Source organism: Choristoneura fumiferana, chromosome 7 (assembly GCF_025370935.1).
Source record: "Choristoneura fumiferana chromosome 7, NRCan_CFum_1, whole genome shotgun sequence".
Lineage (NCBI taxonomy): Eukaryota > Metazoa > Arthropoda > Insecta > Lepidoptera > Tortricidae > Choristoneura > Choristoneura fumiferana.
The window spans coordinates 2,845,590-2,869,755 of record NC_133478.1 but is presented as its reverse complement, the minus strand read 5'-3'; the positions used below and the strand labels follow the sequence as shown (position 1 = coordinate 2,869,755).

The 24,166-nt window shown below is 37.0% G+C and overlaps 1 protein-coding gene across 9 annotated transcripts in view; it reads left to right on the top strand.

Annotated features, from left to right (window-relative positions):
• The window catches only part of Klc (kinesin light chain), a 76,306-nt gene that overhangs the window by 30,831 nt on the left and 21,309 nt on the right, over positions 1-24,166 (top strand). For 6 of the 9 annotated variants that reach the window (XR_012451548.1, XM_074089819.1, XM_074089823.1 and 3 more), the window contains exons 1-3: positions 5,872-6,002; positions 10,547-10,751; positions 19,146-19,359. Coding sequence is in view for 8 of the 9 variants with exons in the window: in XM_074089819.1 (XP_073945920.1) it covers positions 10,723-10,751; positions 19,146-19,359 (243 nt within the window). In the remaining variant the exon portion in view is untranslated. Of the gene's footprint in view, positions 1-5,871; positions 6,003-10,546; positions 10,752-19,145; positions 19,360-24,166 lie in introns of those variants that run through there. The other 3 variants (XM_074089817.1, XM_074089821.1, XM_074089820.1) reach the window with 3 other exon arrangements.

Here is a 24,166-nt window from a genome sequence, read left to right as displayed (position 1 = left end):
GGGAGTGTAGATGATTTTGGACATGCTCGTAGTCTTTGCTGATTGTGCCAAATCATCGGTTATGATATCCTAACAAATCTATTTATAGAGATTAGTAGGTACAAAATATCACTCTCAGGATAATTTTTACCGCATTTGATCGGCGAAGTTATCGGCGAGTGGGTGACTTTTGCTGTTATGTAGTATTCGTAAGTATTTATTTATACCTATAAAGGCAAAACATGCTAAAAAATGCATGAGATTTGGGCAACGTAAAACGTTCCTGAGGATCGCAGAGGTGCAAGAAGTTTTTTTTTTAATTCGAATACCTACACTACAGAGTAGATTTCTTTCTCACGGGAGGAAGCGCGGATTAAGCTAGTAATTAATTATACGAACTGAGAAATCCAGATGCAGAAGCTAGATAAACTCTTCGTCAACTCTTTTATGGTTAGCAACTTATTATAATTGATATAGCAGTTTATGATTACTAATTCTCTACCAAGTCTTACCAGAAATTGAGTGATGATGATGTGAATGATAATTAGGATAGTAAACTCTGTGTGGATTTATCCTCTTTTGATAGAAGAGCTTACACGAAGCACTGTTCATAAAATATTAGGTATGTCTAAAGGCACTGTACATGCTCGTTACTGACTGAAAACGCGTTCACACTTGCTTATCTTTCCCTTCCACCGTCTCGAGCTTGCCACTAATAAGCATGCTCGTAGTAGCATGTCTGTTACACCATGCTACTAGCTAGCATTTGTCATAGTAGCATGCTTTCTTGCTACTAAAGAGCATGTGTACAGTGTCTTAAGGGACTTTGGCTTTACGGATACCTTGATAAACTTGATTGCCTGTGCATTCTGTGCGTGTCGTACAATGACTAAGAGCCCTGGTGGCAGCGCTCTCTATTGCCAACTACGAATTCCAACTCCAGCTTGCGCGCGTGGAAGGTAGGAAACCACGGCACTATTTCAAGAAAACTCGTCTGTAGATTTGCTACGATTTTCAACGACGCCCATGACCACTTTAGCAAGAGTAGTAACTACGAAAAGTAACTATAATATAACCTGAATAATAGCAAGACCATCAACCAAGACAAGAACCGTGTCAGAATCTCGGTATTCTCAATTTATGTACACATATTATGACCACTTGAAAGGCGTTTGGCTCGTATTATAATATGCGAACAGTTATCCAAGACCCTGCTTCTAATTATATCAATAAATAATTATATAGATTTATAGGTCGTAGTAAATATTTCGAGTAAGTACAGTTAGTAAAAATTTCGTGACTCGATAAAAAATGTGAATATTACTTCGAGGAGTACCTCGATCGGTAGCTAAGTGTCGAAATAGACTTTCGTAGCTGGCGCTGTCTATTTGAGTGTGTGCGTGAGCTCCTAGTGTCCGTATACGGCGCAATCGACGTTCAAAGTAAAGCACTCGTTTGCGGCTTTGGCGGAATATTTCATTTCGAGTGTGGGGTCAAAAAATCGGTTACGCTTAGATACTCCCGCCACTAGTTTTTTGGTGAAATAATTCTTCATAATTTACGAAAAAACCTGAAAAGGAACTATTGATAACAGCGCATCTAACGGACATTGCTCATGAGCTAACCAGGAGCTTACCCTTAAGACAATGTTGCTTTAGATGAATGAACTTTAATTTCGAAACCGTTCATTTATTCGCTGAGCTTTTCTTCCAATTTCTGTCTCATTGAGTAAACATCATTATTGACCATGACACCCGGAACTGCGGTGAGTCATGCTGTCTCTGTCACGCGCCAAGAGGCAAGGTGCAACGACAGACGATACAAGTCCAATTTAAAAGAGCAGGTGTTGGTGACTAACGGATTTAAAAGAAACATCAGTGGTAATAACTAAAACTCGGGTGGTATTTCGCGTTTGTATTTTTGTGTGTCTGAAGGATTTCTGCAAACGAAAATAGCATACAAGTTTCGCTCTACATTTAACGATGCTAGTACCTAATATGTTCCTAACAATGATCTAGACGCAAACAATATTAACTCAGTTGTTTTAATTACTCTATATTTCCGCCGCCTAACTTTGCTAAAATATCATTGACACAATTGAATAGGCACTATATCGTTAAGCGATTCGAACACAATCCGGGAGTAACGTAAAGACATCGCATAAAAAATGTATCTCAAAAATGCGTCAAAACTGAGTAATAATTAAGTAATGAACTTTTTGGCAGATTATATGGCGCGTGGTATTACACCAGACCAGTGTGTTGTGTCTGTGATATTTCAGGATTATTCTCTGCACTTTCTTTAACGACAATCCTTTTTCGCTCTTTTATCTTTAAGCTCCTTCCTTCCTAACTTATATAACGGATCTTTTAGATCCGTCGCCTGTACCTTTCGGGGAACTACGAACAATTACTGCGGATAATCTATTAAATAAAATGATAATCTGATTTTGGTTATTCGTATGAGGTAGCTTAGGTATCAATGACATTAAATGTGGACCTAAGAATTTCCTCCGAGATAGCTCTACACGTAAACACAGGGTTATAGAGGCAATTAACTGGAAACTAGTATGTTTTCTCTCGGCAAATTACATGCTGCACGAGCCGTTCGCTGTTTCATCGCGGCTACCTTTTATAAAACTCCTGGGGAAACAAAAAGAAAACAAAGTATAATTTATGAAAACATAAGGCCCTGTCTAAACAGAACCTTTCTCCTGGTTTAATTATTTTGTCGTAATTGGAATTACGCAATCTAAATAACGCGACTACAGTACAGAGTGAAAGTAGGATTTTAGATGATACACTTGCCCATTGTTTTCGTTTTATTTATAAACATAAATTGCTTCTGACTTCAGATACAATGCTTTATTGTTGACAGTTATGCAATATTTTCGATCTGATATTGGCATTTCGTTTAGTAGTATACTTTATCAGTATCAGGTTTTTTTTGGTTATAGGTAATGCGATAGCATAATCATCTTGATCGTCTTGATCTAGCCTAGCAGCTCTGTTGTAGCACCTACAATATGGAACAGTACCATAACCAAGCCACAGTCTTGACATAAGGTCCTAAATGTCACATAGATGGGGCAGAGAGCGTCCACAGTGCGTCGCCATCCCGAACGGTCTTGAGCTTCGCGCTTCAGTTCGCTCCAAGTCATTCCTAGCCTTCGCTTCTGCAGTGATCGTCCGCCACCAGGTTTGCTTTGGGCGGCCACGATTCCGCTTTCCTTGGGGATTCCTCTAGTGCTTGCCTCGGTATGTGCTCGGGGCCCTTAGGAGCGTGTGGCCAATCCAGTTCCGTTTGCGACAGTGCAGCTACATTACGGTTGTCTTTCGCTTTAAACTTGTGCATTATGTAAGTAATAAATTAATAAATGAAAACTAAATAGTATATGTCGAGTCGAAGGGACTGTAATTATAAATTGTAAATTGTCCTTTCCATACTATGTACTAAAGTTATAGTAAAGACATCTTTATACTTCAAAAACAGCAGTGTATTATAATATTGATGTCAACTGGTTAATAAATAGTGATAAAGTCGTATTCGTTTCTTGGAATTTCCTTCTTTAGTTCTAAGATGTGGTCTGGATATTGACTTGTCGGACTCATTGTGTATGTGATAGCGTGTCATCTGGCGGCCGTATCGTATATGAACGATAATAGCCTTCTTGCGAAACTAGTAATGGTTAAGATTCGTTGAGAGCAAGCAAACTTTTCCTCCGTTGAGGCGTGAACTCAAACTCAATCAAGCAGTTTTTCCATCGTTGTATTAATTTCCCGGGAACTAATAGTGAAAGTTTGCTATTGTTGTCCGCAAAGTAAAGCTCCATGATCATATTTAACTATTTGTTTTTTCTTTTTATTTTTATTTCAACAAACATAATATAGTATAAAAAGAAACGATAACAATTATATAGATTAAAAATTAAACCCTGTATCTCTCCTACCCGGGGCATCGTGCCTAGTATGCTTTTCTTTTTTATTTATTTTTACCAAATATTTTCTTCCACATGATAATGTTGTTTATTTATATACTTAGCCTACATTTTCTAACAACACCATGGTTAACTTAGTGATTTTTAGTGACGCTATTTTCCTAGTGACATCGATCTGAGCTAGGTATCTTGTCAATTTAAAATGAAATCCACTTTACCACTGTGTCCGTAATTCATATTGTTTCATTTATTAAGACTGTTTTCAAAGTTGATTCGTATTTGCTTTCGAATCTGCGAGGTTGTTTGTGTTTTCTGCTCCAAATGAGCTGTGTGTGAATAGTTTTGAATTTTGCAATCGTTGTCGACAGGCGTGCATAACGCTGCTACGTTGACTTTACAGCTAAAGTCTATAAATCCGTTAAATTAACACTAATTCAAGCTTATTCTTTTACATACAAATTATTTATCTAAATTATAACTATCCGCATTCTTACTTGAATTAACAAGTATGGTTAATTTTACAGCACAAATCAAAACAAGTGTTGGTTGAACAATCAACCTCACGTCTACGTCAAAGAACAAAGAAAATATTTTTTTTACTTTATATTACTGAAAGCGTTAGTTTTTTACTTCACGTCCGTAGTTAATTTAGTCTAGGTCTAATCTAATGAAGAACTCTCCGTCTAAAAACCTTTTGACTAATGTCCAGACTCGTCGGCGTCTTGGTATCGATCTACCTAACCTTGTGCTTTATGTAACTTCTTTTGAAGGTTTCCTCGGATTATCCTCATGTTAGTTTTATTATGCTTTTATACCGTCATACACAGTTAATCCTATTTACTGCTGGAATTTAGAGGTCTTTGTTTCTGTAACTTGATTAAGACAACTAATTAACATCACAGTGTGTTCTTAGCTTACGCGTGCCGTTTTGAAATATAACGCCAGTTTTCTGCAAATAAACTAAACCATCCTAATCTGTTTCAAACTACATTATGAAAAATAATCAAAACATCATAATAGTTGTATTTGCAGTCATTTGCCTCTAGTCTATACCGACATAATGTTGGAAGTTATTCGTCTTTGTTTTGTTTGGGTTTCGTTTGTAATCTATAAGATTACATGTTTTTTTTGAGTGTTAAACTTAAACATTTCGTGTGTCTGATCTGCACCAAGTATACAAAAAACTTGTATACTTGTAGTATCAAATAATACCGTATTATTAGATGCTTGGTCATTCAATACTACGGATCTGTTTACTCATTCAATACCACGTATCTATTTACAACTGGAAACTTATTTCCATGCACGTATTTATAACCATAATTGTAACCCCTGCTCAGTACATGTGCAACTTGCACAACCGCGCATGTAGAGGTGCAAAGAATGGGGTGGGTTCACCCTCAGTTAACGCGATTGGTAAGAGCTAGAGCGGCCCAAAGGTTTGCCATTCTGTTTTATATCGAATACGATTTTGTCTGTATCACGGTGCAAAAGTTCTATTCAGTTTTTGTTGGATGCTTCGTACGTTTTTGTTAGTGTGACGTTGACGTAATAAGAATATCGAACAGTTAGTAGGTTCTTTGACTCCATACAGTTTTATTTCATTCTTTTCCTATCATTATAATCAAACTAACCAATCTTAAGATTTTTTTGTAATCTATGCTTTAGGAAAGTTGAAATGCTTTTTGTAGCCATATAGGCTCATTAAATCTCTCTGCATTTACTACGTTGAATGTTTTCAGTTGGGTTCGCAATAGTATATTTTAAAAAGTCTCTATGCTCTCGAAAATATGAACTGAAGTTGATTTAATTTTATTGCAAGACTATCGAGTAGATCGCGTCTAGTCTATCGAATTACTCGATTTTGCTAATCGAGTGGCGCTCGCATGCGTGCGCCGCACTATTCCACCCCGTCCCAACTCCAATTCTTCGCGTTAGTACGTATTTGACGGCGACAACGGTCGGCCGCTTGCTTGCTCGCTCTTTCCAGCCGGCATTTAAAAAAAAAACTAATTCGCGTCCATCCAAAACCGTGACCGTCCTATGTTTCTAGTGCTTCAAGATTCCAGTGTTCCCAACCTTGGAGGTTAACATACTTGTGCCAATATCCACGACTGCGATTCCGTTCGATTACGATTTTTACGAATCTTACCGGTTACGTATTGGTCTAGTTTATTTATTTGTTTATCAGTTGCCGTGTATTAAATTTGAACGTAATCGCGTGTTTATAAACGAGGTCTTGTATGTTTATCGATCGGTTACCAGCCTGCGTAAAATATTTTCCGCGTTTTGTTATTTTTAAATCTTGAATTCAAATAGCTGTCTAGATTACTTTATATTATATGATAACACTATTTTGTTATTAATATTATTATATTACTATCGACAAATCAGCTTTTAGTTTATAACTACAGGTTTTACCTATCAAGGTCTTTTATGACGATGCCGTTTTGATCCAATTTATTGTAAAATTACTCTCCTTTTTTTAAAAGAAAGTTCTTTTATTTTGTTGAAAAGTAATTAGATAGATTTCTCTCGCGTCATTAAAATTTGTATCAAAGCATCAACTCTATCTGGGTATCGGTAACAATCTGTACACGACGAAATCCATTCTATTAATAACATTCACTTTACTTTCTTTTTGATATCTTAATCGATCATTACACTCGAGTTTATCAATACCGCTGTCAATTAAACATTATTCAGCTTCAAAACCTGTCTTTAATCGAACATTTGATATCTATATGGTGGCCATAAATCTTTATCATTCATTACTCCTAGCATTAAATATGAGAAGTTCTTCCCATGACGCTCGTTAACTTGACTGCAGCACTATCCTGCATTTTATGGACGATATATAAAGCAACCAGTTTGAAACTGTATGTAAGAAGCATTGGGTACAATTTTAGCTGAGGGAACATGGGTTTTCTATGTTATTCGTACCCATTTGCTTCAAAGTACCTAATTACAACTGGCGTCTAGTGAGGACACAGTATTGGATTTATATCGTTCAAGATGCTATTAAACTTGTACAGCTTGTCACTACGACAATAGTAGTATTTTCTCAAGAAATACCCAAGGGAGTAGAAGAATAAAAGGAGTTGTAATAATTCCTGACAAATCTCCTCTAAATAAATAAATAAATTGCGAATCTTTCTACATCTATAACTACCGTTTCTAAAGTGGTTACATCGGGAAATAAACATCTGTTTACGCTATTTCTGTGCAATATCTACTGAAATAACTATGTGTAGCTCATAAAACCAATTGACCACCGCTGAGAAAATACAACGGCTGTTTTATCTAACGGGTGACCCATTTGCAAGCGCTGATCTAACCCCCTATAAACCTATTTCTATAATTATTCTACCTCGGCAATGCCTAATTGTTTCTTAGAACTTTGCATATCAATCTTTCTATTTCACTGTCATCAGTATTAAATATTGCATGTTTATTTTGTTATTGCATGTTTTACTCGGTAACATTGAGCAGACCATAAACTTGGTTAACTTTTATACACAAAAATATACAAATCTGTATACTTGCTTCTCACTTGCTTTAAGTTTCAATATCAGTATCTTAACATAGTCCCGTAAGTTTTTGTAACAGGTCTCAGGTCACGATCCTTTGTGTTTTATCGATTTATGCAAACTGCATTTCTCTCGGTTACAATGAAAACTATCCTTGATCATAAACCTCTTTAACACATCAAAGTGCTCTCTTGCAGGCTTCGTTGCAAAGCTCCTTTGGCACACTTGAGATTTCCCAAGGGATTGTGAAAGCATTTCAAAGGATTTGTGTCATGCTTTACTCAAGCTTGACCTCTGAAAACTACGCGGTTTTGGCTCAACTGCGTGAAACTTCGCAGACCGTCGCTTTTAACCAGAATATAATCGTTTAGGCCGCTATTAAGTTTATTGTAAGCGATAACAGTTCTACTATGTCAGTTTTCCAGTTCGCTATGTTCGTTCAGTTGATTTTAATGATCATTTTCGCAATTAGGCCGCTGCATCGCGATTAAATATGCTCGTGAGATGGTTATCGCGTGGTTTCACACGAGTCACGCATTATCTCCTTGCGCTTCCACATTGTTCGGCAATAAAACCAAAAAATTAATGCGATCTTCCACTTGAAAGTTATAATTTTTACGCAATTTGTTTAACATTTAAAAATCGTTAATATCTTCATCTGGTGCATTGCTTTTGTTCCCATTTTTAAAGTTTTCTATCAATTGACCAGTTTACTTATTAAATTATAAAAAAATGATCGTAAATGTTTCACATTTACTTGCGTACATTTATGTCCCTCTCGATTAATGAGAGCAACATCTAAAAATAAACCGGCGACATACTGGTTGCCATGCATTGTTGCGATTCCAGACACGATTCGCTTCGTCATGTCATTAAAGCCTAATGAAGTGTGTACCGATTTGTATTCAACACACCATAATTTTATTAGAATCGTCTTGGATGAAATTACCTATAAGCTGTTTTAATTATGATCTACACAGTTTTTTACTTATATTTTAGAGTAGTATCGTTGTTTTTTTTGCTTATCTTTTTGATCTACCTAGTAAGTCTTAAATATTCCTACCCATGCAAAAACGTATTCAAATTTATACACCTCATCGGTATTCCTTTTTAGCCCGTCTTTAATATTTCCGCTTCCACTGTCACCTGATATACTTTTTATAGACTCGACTACTTCTAAGAAACTATTTGCTCCTTCAACATCTTCAATATTTCATTATGCTTAGCTTATATCCAAAACAAACAAAGCATATATCCAAATCCAATTTAAATCACGAAATTTATTTTAGGTGGTAAACTTACATCCTGCTGTTAAGTTCTTTTGTAAGGCTGGGGTAGGTAACACATTATTAGTGCGCAATGCGGCATTGCTCGTACAGAATTTTTAATGTTAGTCTGTCAGCGTTAGACGAGCAACTGTGATCTCTATGAATACTTAAATAAACTACAATTAAATTTAAAAACATCAGTGACATGGTTGAAGGAAGTTATATCTAACAGCTACAGCTTGAGTTAGGGTAAATTTTTACAAACCGATACACAGAGGCATTTCATTGCTACTTTTGCCGACTTGATTCAATCGACATTTATATCGCCATAGCAAATAATACTATCAACAACCCTTTACGAATTATCTACGTCCTAGATATCTTTCGACACGACAATTTCGTTGATTTGATTGATATGAGTGCATGAAAACAAACAAATAGTGACGATAATGGATGATCCAGGGATCAACGACACCGGCCGGCGCGTTGCGTAGGAGTGACTATTTTAACAACAAGTTTATACACCTACCTCACTCTAACCTACGACAAACGTCTAATGTTGTCTCATGCGTCGGAGTTGAGCAAGAATTGGCAAGCAATATATTTTTCCTAATAGTATGTGCCAAAAACTACACGTGGTTGACCTGAGCTGAATACATAACTTTTACTTTTGATTCTATTTTATTTATCTCTGATAACGAATAGATGTGATCGAAAAAAAGATCTCTTATCTGCTCTGCTCCCATTGTCTTTACAATATGTTCTAGCCTTAAACAAATATGCTTTATATACTCGTGCCACGCCTCGAATGTTTAACAATATTACTGTTTTTCCAATAAATATAGGAGTCCATTGTTAGCTATACAAACAAAGTATTCTATTTCATTTGAAAGCAAAGCTATTGTATTTTTCTGTTTGGCCAATAATCAATATGGATTGTATGTGATTAGGTTCAGCTGTCATTGAATTGTATCATCAACGTAGCTTCGCAATTTTATGAGTTTACCGCAATAATTTTTCATCACAAGATTAAGTTATGCATGATCATTTAATTGATCTGAAAATTTAATTGGAAATATGAAGTTAGTGATGAACATGGATGTTAATGAATTTAGTTGTGAACTCGCCAAGTTTCACGGTTTCCTCCGTTATCATCAGCTAGGGCGCTGACTGTTAACCTCTATCGCAAAGTTAATCCTTGGCACGCTCCGCAGTCCCGGTTCCAATTCTCGTGACCTGATTGTAGACCCAATGCTAACTGTATATGAGAGATTTGCCTTTTGAAATTTGCTTGACCTGAACTGGAGAAGGTTGGATCGGCCCAATTTTTAAGATTTTAAGATGTTTTTCATGGGATGAAGTTGTAATCTCGAATGGGAAGGCTTTTTAGACGAGAAACACAAATCATCCCCACTTTTAGTTTACCACTTTGGCGGCGTGGTTGACATGTTATATACTCATGCAAAACTGCAGCTTTCTAGCACTTCTGAACCGCAGACGGACAGACTAACATAGCGAAACTATAAAGGTTCCTTGTTGGATTACGGAACCCTAAAAAGAACGAAATTGACTCTCATAAAGTTCATAATAAGCATGGTAGGTGGACTAAAGACATAACAGATCATCTTAGGATCGTAAACACCTTGTAGCTAACGAGGATGTAAATAACCCTGTCAGCTTTATTTCTCTTGCTTGAGGCCTCAAAGGCCTTTTACAGTGTCACGCCCCAGAACGCTAACTCGTTACGTCACCTGCTTAGACCAAGACGTATAAATGTTACACAATTTGGGCATACTCGGAATCATAACATAACATGTGTGTTGTCCTCCAAGGTCGCCAAGCGTTTCGTGATCGACGTCTATTTCAATGATCCATTCTGTTGCCGTGTCGTTTGACCACGCTTTTATACCTTTTTTAATTAAGTGAGTGTGTTAGTGATATTGATAAGATACGGCATCTAATGATGGCGCTGTAGTGAAATGGTTATTTGTTGAACCAACGTCTGATAATGTCGAAGACTCTCAACGCGTATAGGATGTAAGTATTGATTTGGACTAACTTGTTTATGTATCAGTTGTTTGTGTATAATAATCACTCAATAATGTACAGTATCCAAATACGCTACAACTTAATTTAGAAAATCAATAATTCATTCATGGTTTATTTTGGAAGCTTCCGAATTTTGTTACTTTCAGTTGAATAGGATTAATACATTAATTGATAAAACCTTTTCAGCGCTCTGCTCATCTATTTTAGGACTCCCAAAGGCCAACCTAATTCGGCGGAAACGTTTTCTACCTAATTGATCACGCGCGTGATCATTATTATGCCCAATATCTTTGTATTGGGAAAATAAACGAAAAGCTTTTGCACATTTGCTTTAATAAGTAACATTTCCAGAGCTGTCATGGACTATATATAGTCTGGTGTTGAATAAAATATCTGTTTTTTGATGACATCTTTCTCTATGATATAAGAACAACTTTTAACGACTGCCGTTAAGCACAGCCAGCATATGCATTATAAAAACAACGACTTTTTAATATTAATGAATTAGTCGCCATTCTTCCCTATTCATACGTTACGATTATGAGACCCGATAATGACTTGTGGAATGTTACATCATTAGTCCAAAATGTCGCCTGTGATGGGGAAGGGGAACGTAATGGACTGCAAGATCTTATCATCAATCATTTAAAAGATGCTGGACTATTTCGTTTTAAACTTGTCTAATTATAGTACGAGGTGACAAATGATGATAATCATAATTTTGTAATCAAGATGAGATTTAGCTCAATAACGCAATCATGTGCTGGAAATTGCTTGGAAACAGAATTTCAAGTAAATCTAAGGAAGTCCTTACTCAACTCAGTTATCAGAGTCAAGATTCTCGTCAAATCGATTGTCACTTCAACCGTAATAATGAAATGCTTCCCATCTTCAAGGTTGACTTCCTTAACAAGCCCGAGAGCCGACGTTTTCCCGGGTGGAGTCCCGGTTCAAGGATGCCAGACCTTTACCCAAGGACGGCGCTATAAGCGCCATATCGTTTTGCTAAAAGAAAGGCAATACAAAATTACTTCTTTCTTTTTGTTGTACGTCTTTCTATAAAAAGATTCGTTTTATAAATAACCTATATTTGATTCAGACGCGCGAGAAGTCACTGTTTTTTTTAAATCCAAGTAGGTACTTACAACAGAAACAGTACCTACAGCAAAATAAATGCTTACTACAGTAATTAGTTTAATTTTTTTTTTGTTTCAAGAAACAAGGAATAATGATACATCGTTGTTCCTTGTCTCTTGGAACAAAAAAAAAACACAATGATTCAAAAAGTTATCGGATATTTTGGTGGAACTCGTATCTTACAATGTCCGATCCCCGATATCCTCGGCTGAATTTTTAATGCGTCAGTCTGGTTGGCTGGCATTGTCTAGACACATCGATTGAGCAGCTTTGTCAACGCAACGCTTTAATTGCATTAGGGATATCCTTTTAGCGGTGATTCAAAGCGGACGGGGTCGTTTGCCTGATCATTTGCGAAGTTGTTTTCAGAACTTCAATATTATTGATCGGTACTTGATTATTCAGACGGTATGCTTCGATGTCTTCAACTCTAGCTAGAAATCTTTTAAACAAGCAATATCTTGTGCCGGCTCCTCCCGGCCCGGCACACATTTGCTAGGTACTTTATGTTAAATTGTTAATTTTCACAAGTTTTTGTTGATTCGTTCACCGTCAAAAAAAGGTTTTTCCGAATTCTAACAAGGGCCACATTTGGCGGCCATTCATTGAAATCTGTTTTGTTTCGTTCACCTTTCTCTCAATTTATTTCAGCTGGCATATGTCCAGAATGCCTCCCTTATTCAAAACTCGCAAAAAAGCTCTATTTAACCACCCCTTTCCTATCCCTCATTTTTCTTTTAGCTCGCTGAGCTTTTCACAATTTTGTTGCGTCTGAGCTAAGCCGGAGGAAGTTTGTTCTGTTAATTACTTTACGTCAAACGTGATGTTCCATTTTCTTGTCGTATTAAGTTTTAATCACTTTCAAGCGCCCCATGTCTGTTCTTCTCTATTTTAGCGAGAACCATTTTCAAATAGGTACATAAACTAGTAGTACATAAAATAGTTTGTAACAACATTAACTTTACTCATATAAAAGCCAGGCGAGTAAATCATCCACGTAAACCGCAGTGGTATTTTCAGTGAAAAAGTCTTTCCTGAAAGTTGCACCTTAGGAGGGTGGTCGCCCCTGGTTGCTATGGCGACGGGTGTTTTATGCGTTTCACGTCGCGCCCCCTCGCAGAGGGTTGGGATTTGGCAAGGTTAGGTTTGGAATGAGTCCAAAGGCTGTATTAGATGACTTCAGCGTCTGATAACATTGTATGTTTGATCGTTTATCAATACATGGTTCCACGTGTTTTTTTTAAATTGAAATTGTTATATATGTCTACTTTTAGTTTACTCAAGATATTAAATGCTAAAACATCAATGTGATTAGTTATAACTAGTGCAATTGGCAGAAATATAGATTAACACCAAGATTTTGAACTTTATGTTCGATGGAATGTAATTTTTACTAGTTGGTTTTCAAAGTGCCCCATGAGTGTGATTGTGGCAGAACTAATAGCTTTCTGTACACTAAGGGGCTGTTTCACCATCCATTGATTAGTGTTAACTGACGGTCTCTATTTTTTTTGTTCGAATAGACGGAGACGGCATCACATTTAACCGTCAGTTAACACTAACCAATGGATGGTGAAATAGCCCCTAAATGGTTGAAAAGAATATTGCCCCGGCGTTGTTATGCGCTATTAAAATATTTTTCGCTGTCGCGTGCCTTGAATGAAAGTATTTACCGGAATTACCCGCAATTTTGATATGGTAAATTTCTTAATTTAGTCTGACGGATTCTTCGTCTAATTGTAGCCTAATCTCGCTTTCACCTTAAACAGGATGATATAACACGTAATAATTAATAATCAGATACATAGTTAGAATTTTTATTTATATATCTATCACATTTTCACCCGTCAATTCCAATTTTACGCACTCCGTGTATTTTTGTAACCATTTACTGCTTTAATAAGCACTTGATCTATGTTGTTGAGACAAGACATGACGTACATATCAACGAGTCTGAAACCAGTATCACCAGTTCTACCGGTAGTCCACCTGTCGCCAGCGTCAAGTTTTTAGGTGCTGGTTCAGGGTCTACCGTATGCATTTTTACATCAATTTTAGCTCATGCAGGTGTCTTTTCTGTATTGCTTTTATTAGCTTCATTCTGATTCTGCGACTTTAGTCCCGTGAAAAAATAATAAATTGGCTACCTCTCTATCCTACGAGAATTTCGAAATATCCCTTGTTAGTGCACCTCCTTGGTTTCTGAATCATAACAGTAAACCCACCTTTCGTCACCCGTAAGTATGTCGAAAACAGCATTTGAGTCGCCTCCGTTAAATCTTTGAATCATTTCACGGCACCAATCAACCCGACGGAGTTTTTGGGCCTCGGTCAATTTATGAGGTATCCACCTCGCACAAAGCTTCCTGACCGCTAAATGTTCATGGAGGATTTTATGCACTGGACTCATACCGATGCTTAAGCTTGTCCGAATCTGCTGATACGTCACTCTTTTGTCAGTCTCTATCATACGCCGCACAACACTGATGTTATTTTCAGTCGTCGCCGTAGAAGGCCGTCCCTCACGCATCATCGGTTAGATTAGTGCGACCACGTTTAAACTCATTAAACCAGTGGTAAATGGTCGCACGAGATGGAGCTTCATCATGAAAGGCCAATCGAAGTCTATCATAGCTTTCTTGTTGACTTAAATGACATCGAATGTCATAAAAAATCATTGCACGAAAATTTTCTCGCGTTAAATTCATGTTGGCGTGACACAGACAATTTTCAATTTGCCGCCAAATCGTAAAACAAATGACAAATGAATGAAATACATACTCAAAAATATTGTCAAAGAGTTCCATTTTCAAAATTTAAACTTACTTTTTTATTATATTGTTTACAAGTGGCCAGTTCTAAAAACTTTCAGTGTCGCCCTCGGCCCTCGTAATCTTACGTAGTTCCATTACTAAAGCTGCATTAAAATTAAAAATATTCACAAGGGATACTGTACTAAATGGCTTATAAAATAAACTTAGTGTAGATTTTCTAGTCAAAGAAATATTGAACTACATTCTGTGGTGGGATTTAATGAAGACAAGCTAAGCTACGCACAGCACAAGTTTGAACCATATCCTTCGATCCTCCCGCAAGCCTCAGTTAACATGTATAATACGTATCTCAGCGTTAATATTTACTAATGAGCCTTTTAGCGACATAATGGCCACTTTTGGAACATGCCTCCATTTATTAAATGGAAGCTACCTCAGACCAACCACACATTAGAAAGGGCAATATGTGCTTGAATAAATCCTACATTTAGTTTAGGTAATTTCGAATGATTTGTTGCTGAAATTTTAAAGCTGCCTTTGTTTGTCGAAATCAGGTCACAAATCTCTGCTATTCCTCAGAAAACTGAATTCTCTCAGTCCTGTTAAAATATTCACGTTGGATGCAGAATTCCTTGTAATTTCATAAGCATTGCGTCTTGAAATATTCTCCCGTCTGTCTGATCTCGTTCCCTTTTACCGTACACCGCATTTATATACGGAATTAGATCGTAAATGATTCAAATTCTCAGCATTATTTCGTCTAGTCTTACCCTTTTTTGAATGCTTGCACTAAGTATTTGGTCGTCCGCCAAAATCTATTTAACTGTTTACCTTTTTATTTGGATCTCTTTATATGCTAACAACCTTGACGTACTCGGTATAACCGTTATGGCACGCGCTGAAATTATAAATATAGAAGCAAATTGAATACTGATAAGATCGTCAGACAAAAAGGCACGCAGGAAACTCTATTAACCCAAATGCTAGAACAAAAATATTTGAATATTTATGACCACTGACTAAATATATTCACGTGCTATTTGTATTAACTTTGATGCGCGTGATGAATTTTAAGTACTAGGACTTTATGTTTGGGATCCCTCTTCCCACGGTATCGGAGCCTAATGCCGCGCCTTCGGTCCTTTCGCAACATCCATTTCCACCTATTTAGTGTTGAAACCGGGCGCGGTAGCTTACTGCTCACTTCCTGCACTATCTCTGTTATTATGAGTCCCGTAGCTGTTTAGCTTCGACCCTTTTTGTATTTGAATCGATTTCGTTCGCTTTATAACGGTCTTTGCAGTATTTTCGTACTGTTTTTGTTTTATTAGATTTTCTAACATACACGTGTAAGACTCCAATTTAAATAGGCTGCCATAAGTACTTTGTCTAGTCGAGAAAATTGAGCAATCAACACTGGATGAGTTCTTTTATCACATCGGTATGGCAGTGGGTTTATGCAATATACAATATGTCTTTTTATGGAGTTCGGTGAACGTCAATAAAAACTTTGTTAACCGACTTCTTTAAATTTTAGAGACGCTGTTGGAGTTGGATTAAGTTTGAAATATTTTCGGAAGTTTATATAACTACCTTGTTCAATTTCAAGGCCTTTTTATTTGAAATGAATGCTAAAGTTTGTTGCAACTTTTACAGACTCCTACACACTATTATAATCATTAAATGAGTGAACAGGTCACTTTCAGAATAGCGTCAAGCACTAGCTTTCTATTTATTTCTTTATGAATATTTCTAAAAGCTATCCAAATGCATTCAACCTTCAATAATGCTGAGATCTCATAGCAGACATCAATCGGTGTCTTATCTTCTTTGACCTTGATTTCTACGCCAACGATGCCAATGTTAAGATCATCAACGTTTGCACTAATGTCAGCAAGTCATCAGTTGTCAATGCATTTACAATTGAAGTCATTCTATCTTGTGTTATGATGACTAGTGATTTTGCAAATGCATTATAAGTCTTTCTTTGCTCCCTTTCTTAGCCGTTAATGTTGAGAGATATGAAAGTGAAATCTGTTTGTTTGAAGTGACTATTCATTAAACTGAAATTAACTATACTTGTAAGTATTTATGCTAGCTATATTTATTCATCAGCGTGCGCCTCTGTGAAATGTCAAGTGATGACTAAATTCGCGCCAGGTGATTCTATATAAAAACTTTTTGTACCATTTATAACATCGTATCTAATACATCTGCGCGTCGTAAATACAAGAGCACTAGCGAATCTCTTACGCAGTAAGTAAGTACATGCAGTAATTGATGGATGAGTCAGGGGCAAAGGACGATTTCTTTGCAAGTGTACCTACTTGTAGTGACAACTTACAATAAACTGTACTATTTATAATGGACTCTACAATTCTACATCTTTATTATTTAACATTTTGATCTTGCATGTTAAGCCGATAAGCCATCAAGGTTAATTAGCTTTAAATATAAGAAAGTGATTTCTCATGTTTAAGTTGGAACAAAATACCACGGTAGGTTAATCCAAAGATTACGTTACAATACTCAGAATATCTCAATCTTTGACAGATTGATAAAGTAAATCTGTGTAGATATATGACACAGTTTTACAGTAGGCTTTACGCATAAAAGATACAGGATAACTCGCGTAGATAACTTATTTTAAAATTGTTTCATCCAATTGACATTCAGGTTGAGAGATTGATTGAGGTTTCAGACATTGTTGCATCTTAAGTTTGATGTAAACAATCACGAAAAAAAAACCTCCTTGTAAAAAAAGTCCTTGTTCACATAAGTTAGAATTAGTCTATTGGTAACGGCGTAGAAGTATTTTCAAATATTTTTGATCGAGTTTTTGCTGAGAAGTTTAAGAACTCGACTGTACAGTCTAGAAAACTGAATCACGTACCAGGGTGGAATCTTTGTCCTACTAATGTCATGTTAATATCCCATACATTTGCCGAAGAAATCATAGCGAAGTTGATTATGAAAAGGTTTCACCCTGGCACGTGATTCAGTTTCCTCTGACTGTACGAGAGACGTTTTACTCACAACTATAAATGTAGTTTTATATGCCTAGTAAATTTTCTGTAAACTTAAACAACAAATTAAATCGCACTTTTGCTTTTGCCCAGACAAACAAAAGAAAATGCTAACAATTAACAAATCTGATTAAAACTAAGTGGAGAAAGCCGAGCGCAAACCAGGCCGCGATCGTTCCTTGATTAAATCAATCTCGCGAACGAATGAGTCATTCACTCAGTCGGTCATTATCGTAAAATTGATGTCATCGTATCTTGATGACTAGGGTACTGATTACATTACATTGTAGATTGTACACGAGAGAGTATTAGACATTTATTTATATCTGTTGATTGATAATAATGTGACTATCGTATTATGCGAACTTTCCGATTGGCAACACGTTTGTATAATATTATAACGTCAATAACCTTTGCGTTATTAAAATAATTAGTGCAGAAAAAATTTAGTCTGAAGCTCTGAGACGCGGCTCAGAAAATCCATACTTATAATGAATTAATCCATCCATACTTAAATGCGAAAGTGTGTTTGTCCGTCTTTCACGTCGAAACGGAGCGACGGATCGACGTGATTTTTGCCCTAGAGATAATTTATGGGCCAGAGAGTGACATAGGTACTTTTTATCCCGAAAAAATTCACAGTTCCCGAGGGGACAGCGCGCTATAACCGAATTCCACGCGGGCGAAGCCGCGGGCTAAAGCTAGTTGTTTTTTTATATACGAATACAATTAATGATCACTAAGTATTGTAGTTACCAGAGCTACCTGCTTAAACAGTCTTGTTAATGTCGCTACTGCCGTACTATATTTTCCTTACTACTGAATAGATAGTCTTGTGTTGTGTTGTATTCTTTATCAAATTTTGAACTACGGAAACTTAACTTGTCCTTGTTGAATTAACCCTCTTCCAGGCCCCCCGAATTTAGATGTGCTACCACTAAATAAATCATAGTTTTGTGTTGTTTACCACTGAGGGAGTAATTTAAAAACAAATAATATTTTTAACGAATTCAAATGATTTTGTACCATCTTTATATACAATATTTAGTGAGTTCGAATATTTGTGTACATTTATGTGGTTGCTATATGGACCATGCCTGGAAAAGGGTTAAGTTACTTTCGATTAAGTACGTAAGATTTGACGTGAAATCTTGTCGTCAAAAGTAGAAAATCTATTTTATTTTATTAAATAGTTCTTAAGATATAAGAGGACTTTGAAAAACAAAAAAACCCATTCTCCGTTTCGTCGACACTCAAGTTTCTTAATTGATTCTTGAACAGATTCGTTTGTAGATGACTGTAGCGCAGCACCGGACATAAAATTACTCGTAGATTTCATTACGTAGGTAGTCAATTATAGTAACAATTTTAAGCTCTAACAATAAGTCAATTCCGAACTCTTCCCTGCTATTTTAAAAATTAAAATTCATCTTCATTGTCCACAGAAAGAAGATCGAATCCTTAGGCAGGATGACGGCGATGACGCAGGAGGAGATGGTGGCCGGCGCGCGCACGGTCGCCGCTGGGCTCGAGGCCCTGAGGGCTGAGCACGCGCAGCTTTTGGCTGGACTCGCCGCCAACACCGACCATGAGCACGAAAAGGCATCTCTGGTCAGGAAGAGCATCGACGCTATAGAACTTGGGATTGGAGAGGCTCAGGTAAGCAATAGTTTCAAGTGTTTCTAGTTTTGAAGTCCTGAGGACTAACGCGCGGCTGTTGGCTGGGCTCGCCGCCAATAAATACTGACCATGAGGACGAGAAGGTATCTCTGCGCAGGAAGAGCAATGATGCTGTAGATTCTGTAGTTCTTAAGTAAGAAATAAATGCTATTTTTCGTTTAGCGAGACCTAAGAAAGTGTCATTAGTGGCCAGACTTGCAGCCAAGACTGATTATGATTAAGAGCATGAAAAGGCGTCTCTGTTCAGGGAGAGCATTGGCGCTATAGATGGAGGTAGAACTTGAGATTGGAGAGGCTCACTCAGGTAAACATTAGTGTACAAAATCTTTATTGTGATGGGTGGGGCACTTTAAACTGGAAGGGTGAGGTAGTGCTAGCTTTTTTTTTGCCTCGATGTAAAAATGCTTTTCGCAGACCTTCCGTGGAAAGTTGTGAGGTGAGGCTCTGTCAGAGAGCATATCTTATCTACTAAAAACATATCGGCGTTTGTCCTCTCTGCTACCATTAAAGGTAGTGCTGGCCTACACTTGACTAAGAGCCAGCACTGGTCGTGAACTTGACAAGGAGAGAAGTGACGTTCCGTGAAAGGATATTTGAAGATTTTAATATTTGGGATCTTATATGGCCATAAATACAAATTTAGAAGTTCAATATTCGTAGCACTAGGCTCTCATTAATCACAATCAACATTACAACGTCCTTTTCTCGTACGCTTTTAAACATACTAAATTGACTGTAAACTAACTCAAACTAATTCAATCATTGCAAATGAAGTCATCCCATTCAATATTGAATTACAAGTCATGCCAACACGTGTTGTAAATAAATAAAGAAACGTGTTTGGTGACGTCGCAGTACATCTAATCATGTGAATATCTATTGCATTGGTTTTGCATGTGGTCTGCGGTGTCAATTCTACCAAAGCATAGTGGTCTTAATCACGTTTCTGGATGATTCACATTTTAATGGTGCCTTGATGATCCCATGTGTAAGGTTAGCTCGTTAGGCAGACCAATTACAGGTACTTAGAGCAATTGGGCGTGGAAGGAAATAATTCATAATCAGTACAGAACATTTATTCTCTAGCCAAAACACAGCGCAGTCTACACGTTACGTCACTTCCTAAGAGCTAGCACTAGGACGACACTGAGTAGCCAAATTACAACGGCCGGGCCGCAAGTCTTCGGCAGCCGGTAGCAGCCACAGGAGACAGGAGTGTTATATGGGTCAACCATGGCATGATATCCCTATATCAGATCAAAATCTACGTTGAGAGGATTTTCTCTTCTTTCTCCTTTCGCTCTTGGCAGAGCGGTTGTGGTCACATTGAAGCTACCGCGTCGGCGATAGAGACAGACACAGCTCTCCGCACACTGCTGTTGGCAGACTGTCTGGCACTAGTGCCACTTGAGTTGAAGTGAATGATTACACACAGCTACATGAAGAACTAATCGCACAAAAGAAAATCATCGAAATAGGACATTGCATTTGTTAAAAATGAGATACAATAAAATGATCATACGCTCATGAAGCTAAGCACACCCTTGGTTTATTCTTATTCGTAATTATAACAACAACAAACTTTTCCCGCGTAATTCTCTTCAATTATTAAAAGCATTTCTTAAAGCTAAAAGCCTGTATCCCTTTGAAATTCCCCAGCGTATGAAACCCCCTGGCGGCGGCAACCGCCCTCATTGCAAAGGACCGCGAAGCATCATTTAGGTCGCCTGTTTCTCGCCTAAGGCCCCTAAGGCTGTGTAAAAAGCCTTTAGAATTTTACACCGGGTGGTGTAATATGTACCTACGTTGACAGTGCTGTGTTAGGGAGTTGGATGGTTCGTTAATAAAGTATCTTTTTGTAGAAGGGACGTTTCAAATGATTGTAATCATTAGGCTTGCGTATAGGTGAAAAACTAACCAAGTTAAAGTTGATAAAGTGTTGGATGTAACATAGTTTGAATCGATAAATTGCTAAATTATGAATGAAAGTAAGAAATCAAAATGTTTATTTTGTAAGTAGGCCGCAAAGTGCTCTTTTAAATATCTTGTAACTAATAGTGCTTTCGGAAGGTTTGTTAGATAATTTTCACAACGCATTTTTCTGAGTAGCGAATTTTCACATCGCGGTTTTTCACGATCGCAAATTCACTTTTTCGTCTTTATTCATGTAGCGATTTTTTTTCGCTTATTTGACCAGTCGTTTATTTTATTATTCGTAACTATTATCATCATTATCAGTATAAAATAGTGCGGTTTGTTAAATATTTTACTCGAAATCATTAATCTAACAAATCGTTACCTCTTATTGTCCATTATTAGTATTATTACACATCAATAGGTAGGTTAGGTTCGTTAGGTATCTTCAGATGCCCGATGGGCAGACCGCCCAGAAATAGGAGTCTCCGTCGACATAATTAAGGCGTGGGTTCCCTGATGCTGCTGAAAATATATGCGACTGATAAAATAATCTACTAGTAAAATAAGCGAAAAAAATAAACGCTTCATGAAAAATCGCTACATGAAACATAAGTGAATTTGCGATTGTGAAAAATCGCGATGTGAAAATTCGCTACTCAGAAAAAACGCGTTTGCTAAAATTGTCTAACAAATCATGCTAAGCATGCTAAGTAACGTAAGTTTACTGTAAGGGGAAAAGTCTAACTGAAACTGTCCACCGCACTAATTACTCTAAATCCTTTGTCTAAACAGCTGACGTTGGCATAGGGGAGCAAAATGAAGTTCCCCTAAGCGATGACTGCGCCCTCTTGAGCCACGAAGTCTACTTGTGGGGCTGATGACGCGTGGCGTGGTCCAAATACCTTTCGGAAGCTGATTTTCTAAACCAAATTTTAGAAAAGTATCATACCTAATTATTAGACAAATATAAGTCTGTATGTAAAATCTAGCAAAGTCAAATCTCGAAGTAGCATGTTCTTGTTACTAAATTTTTTGATTTTTTACAAGCTTTTTATTAACTTGCAATGTATGTATATTTTGAAGCAGATATCTTCAACCGATTGAGCTGAAATTTTGCATACTTGTGTAAGTCTTGTGACGATACAATAATCTGGTAGTAAAATTCTGGTGGCCCGGCCAGGACCGTCTCCGCAGGAGAGAACTCTTCAACGGCTCGTCCAATTGACTTGAAATTTGGTACACATATGTAGGATAGATGACAATGCAAGAACAGTTGGTGAAAAGTACAGTCAGCAAATAAAACTTATTCAAAATGGAATTTTTAGCAAAAACTTATTTACAAAGAACTTGGCACTTACTCGTATGTAGATCTGTATTCTTTTATCGGCGAAGACAAGAACGGCGCATATTCTTAACATTGAACTTGGCTTTTTATGTTTATAATGAGATTATTTCACTAATCACTCGCAATCTGTTTCTAGGGCAAGCGGAATATCGAACGGTTGTATATTACAAATTATGTTTTTACACTTCCTTCCTTATAATTTACTCTTAGTAGTGTATTAAAAGTTTACGTGGCTACTCAGATATAGAATTTAAATCAGTTTGGCCATGTTTTAGGATGAAAATACGATGCGCGCGCGGGGTAAGCTAACAGTTTTTCCTGTACCAGGAACAAATTTAGTCACAGTAGAAACTCAGCAAGTTACCTGCCGTGTATAATGTGCTCCATTTACTCTCTCTAATGCCCTGTACGGTGTACTATCTTCTGTACCTGGGAAAAGGTTTTGGTTTGAAAATAAACTATGAAAAGCAACATAAGAATTTTATTTTGTTATGGTTTCTAAAGAATAGAAGAAGAATAGCCATTAGTGTTTAATATTTTCATCTTGATACCTTCAGACAGACATATAGAATGATATAGATTCCTTTGAGGGTTCCTTTTTTTCCTTTTGAGGTACGAGACCCTTTAAGCTGAGAGTATCAAAACTACCATATATTTCAGTACCAGTTCCCTATTCAAATTCAAGTACCCTATACTTTCCGTTTACATAGAATTATGAAATAGGGCAAGAATTAAAGCCTCGCAGAACTAGTAAAGGAAATACCTGGAAACACCTATTCATTATTTATTATTAGATAATAACATTATTTTTGATAGAAATACCAAGAAATACCTACTTCAAGGTATAAACTATTTTTTTGCGTGCTTTTGTACGGAATTTTTGCCCGCGCTGACCCATAAAGAGCTTAGAAGAGAGATAGAGCACGCCTGGGCGAATACAAACTCTTTTAGAATAGAATAGAATAGAATAGAAGACATTTATTCACATTCGCAAAGACACACAAATACAACCAAACTAAAAAACAACAACAGCAAACACAAATAAAACAAAAAAAAAGAAATACAAAAATTAAAATTATGATTTTGTGTGTCCTCGCAAAAGTGAAACGGCCGCTGACTCAGCATTATGCTGAGGCGTTAAACGCCTGCAGCGCTGATATTCTGTCAGAACCGTCTGAACAACCAGACAAAACAAACTAATTCTTGTTGTCCGTTTTAGACAACAAGAATTAGTTTTTAGACAACTAGCTTTTTACGCTTTGAGACGACTCAGCAGATACATTTTACTGAAACTAAGTATACAGTCAAAGTAGACAGTTTGTTGTTACTTGCGCCACTGGCTGGCATGGTGCTCTTGACTCATGAAGCTGACGACCGTGGGAATTTTGAGCCGACAATAGCGCGTGTTTATGTTTGTGCTAGCAGATTGTGGATGTTGGGAAGATTACTTTATTGCTTGGTGCTAATTATATCATTATAAATACTTATGTTTCATGGCGTAGAAGTGTGAATTGGGGATTGTAA